The sequence below is a fragment of the Condylura cristata genome, unplaced genomic scaffold (assembly GCF_000260355.1).
Source record: "Condylura cristata isolate star-nosed mole 26May11 unplaced genomic scaffold, ConCri1.0 scaffold00009, whole genome shotgun sequence".
Classification (NCBI taxonomy): domain Eukaryota; kingdom Metazoa; phylum Chordata; class Mammalia; order Eulipotyphla; family Talpidae; genus Condylura; species Condylura cristata.
In genome coordinates this window covers 2,318,456-2,322,328 of record NW_004567110.1, presented here as the reverse complement: position 1 = coordinate 2,322,328, position 3,873 = coordinate 2,318,456, and the positions used below count along the sequence as shown (strand labels likewise).

Sequence of the window (3,873 nt, the reverse complement as noted above, 5' to 3'; positions counted from 1 at the left end):
GGCGCCCTTTATCTAAAGCCGCTCGTTTCCAATAGTTGGAGGTCTCTAGTCACACTGCAGACGCGGTTTTCCTGAAGCGTGCGCAAGTGCAGGCATAACCGTGTCACCCTCAGATACTGTAGCAGTACCTCCCGCCACTGTTTCAATGTCCTTGTCACACCCAAGAAACTTGTCGCTGACACAATAATATCAAATACCGTTCGCTACATATTCGATTTCGTTGATTGTCCCCGAACGTCTTTAGACTTCCTTTAGCCTGGGACATGACTAAGGATTGCACATGGCATCTGATTGTTACAGCCCTTCAGTTTCCCTTAATCTAGAACAGTCCTCCCACCTCCTTTACAAGATAGGAGTCATTTTTGCAAGCCATCTACTTTACAGAGCTGTTGGGGAAATATTAAATAGAATGAATACCCAAAAATGGCTATTAAGTAGAATGAATACCCCAAAAGTGGCTATTAAATAGAATGAATACCCCAAAAGTGGCTAATCCAGACCTTCCGTGCTCAATAAATACTAATCGCCTCGCATCTGTCCGCAGCCCACTCCGAGGTCAGTGCCCTGCATGGCTGGCAGCTTACTCATGGCTGTGCCCTGAAAAGTGGCCCCAACCCCGGGGCCGTCGTTAGCATGAGCCCATGCCTGCGACACACCCCGGGACCAGCGGGGTCACCGCTCAGGGCTTCTGATGTGCCGGGGGTGAGTCACGCGCTGGCCACCCCCCAGGCCAGGGGCACAGAGGAGTAGGTGCAGGCTGAGTGCAGGCTGCGCGCAGGCCCCGCCCGGCCGGACCACAGAAGAGGCCCGACCACCCCGGCTCCGGGGCTCTGGGGGCAGGGGTCGCCCCCGCCTGCTGAAAACCCTGCCCTGCTGATGACCACTGTCTGAGCCTGGAAGGCTAGGATGTGCCCCCAGCCCGGCTCTGGCAGACTCGTCACGGGAGGGCTGGCTGGAAACCAGCACCGCGGGCCCCGTGCGGCCTCCGGCCCCCCCGGGACGAGGCCGCCTGCCGCCAGCGAGTTTGAGTTGCCATCAGAATTCCAGCTCCCTTTGATCTGGTCTTGTCCTCGCAGCAAGGAGACGGCAAGCCCAAACTGCGACCGCACTCGGCAGGTGGCTGGGCTGAAAGGGGGCCGCGATGGGCCTTCTGAGGCCGAGCGGCTGCCCGGCCAGCACACTGGGAGAGGCGTCCGGCAGCCGTCCGGGGGTGGCCGGCAGCGGCGGGGCGAGCCGCAGGCTGGGGGGCGCTCACCGTCACAGAGGTCCTGCAGCAGGCCCTCCTGGCAGGAGAAGTCCAGCTTCGCCTTGATGCTGACGGTGAAGGTGGCCACCTCCCCGGGCTGCAGAGGGAACTGGGCGAGGGCCTCTTCCAGCTGCCAGCTCAGGAAGTCGCCACACAGCTTTTCTACGACGACAGAAAAGAGGGGCCCCCCGCTGTCACCGGACGACGGGGCCCACCCACCGCTCTCAGGAGCGACACACTGCATGCGTGCCGGAGCAGCCCTCCAAGAACGCTGGAGAACCACGGGTGTGGCAGGCGGTCGCTGCGCCGCTGAGGGAGCCAGGCGCGGGCACGCCGCCCTGCGGCCCAGGGGAGCGCAGCCTGCGCCCACGCGAGGGAGTCGCCAGCCGGTTACTCTGTTAGGAAACTCCTCAGGGCTGCCTGGCGTGCCCACCTTTGGTAGTGAGAATCTTGGAGGTGACTTCCAGCTTCTCCAAAGGTTCCATGCCAATATTTTCCAACTTAATGACAAGCTGCTGCGTCTCTCCGTTGTACAGCTGCACGGACACGTTAGTGGGTATTTCGTCCCCCGAGGAAGGCTGCAGTGCGTGCGCAGACCTAAGGCAGCAGCGAAGGACAGAAGCGGGAAAGACTGGCATTTTGGAAGAGTGTCAAGGCAGAGGCCACCACTGTTCCCTTCAGGGAGAGAGGCCAGGGCACGTCGGCCTTCATCCTCTCAGCCGCGGCCATCGGGACTGGGGGTGAGCCCCAAGGCACCTCCCGCGCCCAGTGCATCCGACACATGGTGGCCCGGGGGTCTCAGGATGCATAAAACACTTAATTGCTGGGTTATGTGCAGCCAAAGAGGAACAAAATTAATTCAAATGACCTCAGAGCATGTCTCTCAAAAAAAATAAACACTCTTGCTCAGAACAGTCTTGGGGAAACCCACAGATTTAAGAAGAAAAGGTCAGTGAGCCACTCTGACCCACGGAAGGAGAATAAGAAGCTCAAGGTCCCGTGAAAGGCTGCTCCGGGCACTCAGGAGCCCCGCCTCACCCCAGCCCCGCGGCACCACCCCCGGAGAGGCCCACAAACACGTGGGCACCCTGAAGCACTTCTGCAGGCCTCAGGCCCGCCCTAAGACAGCAGAAAGGACGGCCACGGGGGCGTCCTTCTGCCGAGCAGACAACCCAACCTGTAAGGGCAAGGAAAGGGTTATGCAATGTTGGGGTGCCGGACGGCACGCTTCTGTGGCACAACGAAGACAGAGGCACTGTAGCATGTTGCGTGGCTGTGCCCAGGGGCCGTCCCGGCCCCACGTGACGGCACGGAGGGCCGACGGCGTGACACGCGTGTCTAGGACGGGAGGCGCCTGGGCCCGGACGCGCCTCCTTCCTTCTTCACGCCCTCCTACAGCGTCAAAAGATCTTTTTGAAGACGGGGTCTCCCCGCAGCCCGGGAAATCTTAACCATCTTTTAGAGAAGTGCGATCCCCAAGGCTGCTGTCACACTGTTGGAATCCTGGGCGCCACGCTCCGGTCTGTCCCAGTTCAGCCAAGCAAAGCGTGTTCCTGCGGGCGGCCGGGCCCCCCCCATACGCGACCACGGGAACCGTGACCACCCGCCCTGGCACCGCCACCCGCTGAGGGGCGCTGGGAGCCAGCCCGGCCCACCTGGGCAGAGACGTGCTGAGCTGGAGCCTGGGCAGGGCCGGGATGACCTCCACAGTGGAGCCGCTGGTCTTCACCCCCGGGAGGTTGTCCAGCAAGCAGTCGCTGAAGACGCCAAAGACCGTGGTGTGGTAACCTGGGCACAGAGGGAAGGGAAGGGTCCCGGAAGCTGCCTGGGGGCAGCCCCGCGCTGTGGGGCCTGGGCCGATTCAAGCGCGGGCACCGGCCAGCTGCCCCGCGCCCCACTGAGCCCCCGGGCCCCGCGGCGTGAGCCCGTGGTGGACAGGTGGAAACAGGCAAGGCGCTGGGGGGAGCTGCCAGCACCGAGTGGCTTAGCTGAGCTCGGCCCTTCACTAACTTGCTTTCCAAACGCCTGCAGTGAGGCTGCAGCCAGCTAGCATCTTTCCAGAATGTGTGCCTTGCCACGTATTTGAAAAACGGTCCAAAAGCGACTGCTGAGAGGCAGAGCTCAGGAGCCGGCCCAGCTGTCCTGACGGCCGGTGGCCCGCTGGGTCTCGAGCCCGCGGCTCAGGTGAGCACGTTTCCCAGCAGCCCGGCCCTCCCGCCGGGCAGCCCCGGAGGCGGCTGACGCACAGCTCTGACAGGGCCTTGGAACGCCGGAGGTAACGCAGACAGCCACGCTGGCCGTGCGCCAAGGCAAGCGCCGAGGCCGAGCGTGGCGGCCTGCGCTCCTCGCTCCCGCTGGGGCTAAGCCCGGCCCCCGGGACCCCGTGCCCTCGCCGCCCGCCCGCCGCGCACCAGCCTCCCAGGGTACCCCCGCACCCACACTCCCTTCTTGATAACGTGGTTTCTGAAGACTCTTTCACTCAACGTGCAAACGCGTTCTTCCCGGCGCTAACACCCGCACGCTTTTCCTCCTGTAAACCCGCTTGCCACATGGCTCCGTCTGCGAAGCAGCCCACAGGGCCCGCCCGCGCTGTTCTTTCTGCCTGGAGCCCCGCCCCGCCCCGCCCC

The 3,873-nt window shown here is 63.0% G+C and overlaps 1 protein-coding gene across 1 annotated transcript in view; it reads right to left on the bottom strand.

Moving 5' to 3' along the window:
- TRAPPC9 (trafficking protein particle complex 9) overlaps positions 1-3,873 on the bottom strand; it is a 133,557-nt gene that overhangs the window by 76,929 nt on the left and 52,755 nt on the right. The window contains exons 12-15 of the mRNA XM_012722892.1: positions 3,394-3,506; positions 2,902-3,034; positions 1,680-1,843; positions 1,256-1,408 (exon numbers count right to left, since the gene is read on the bottom strand). Coding sequence (XP_012578346.1) covers positions 1,256-1,408; positions 1,680-1,843; positions 2,902-3,034; positions 3,394-3,506 — 563 coding nt within the window. The remainder of the gene's footprint in view (positions 1-1,255; positions 1,409-1,679; positions 1,844-2,901; positions 3,035-3,393; positions 3,507-3,873) is intronic.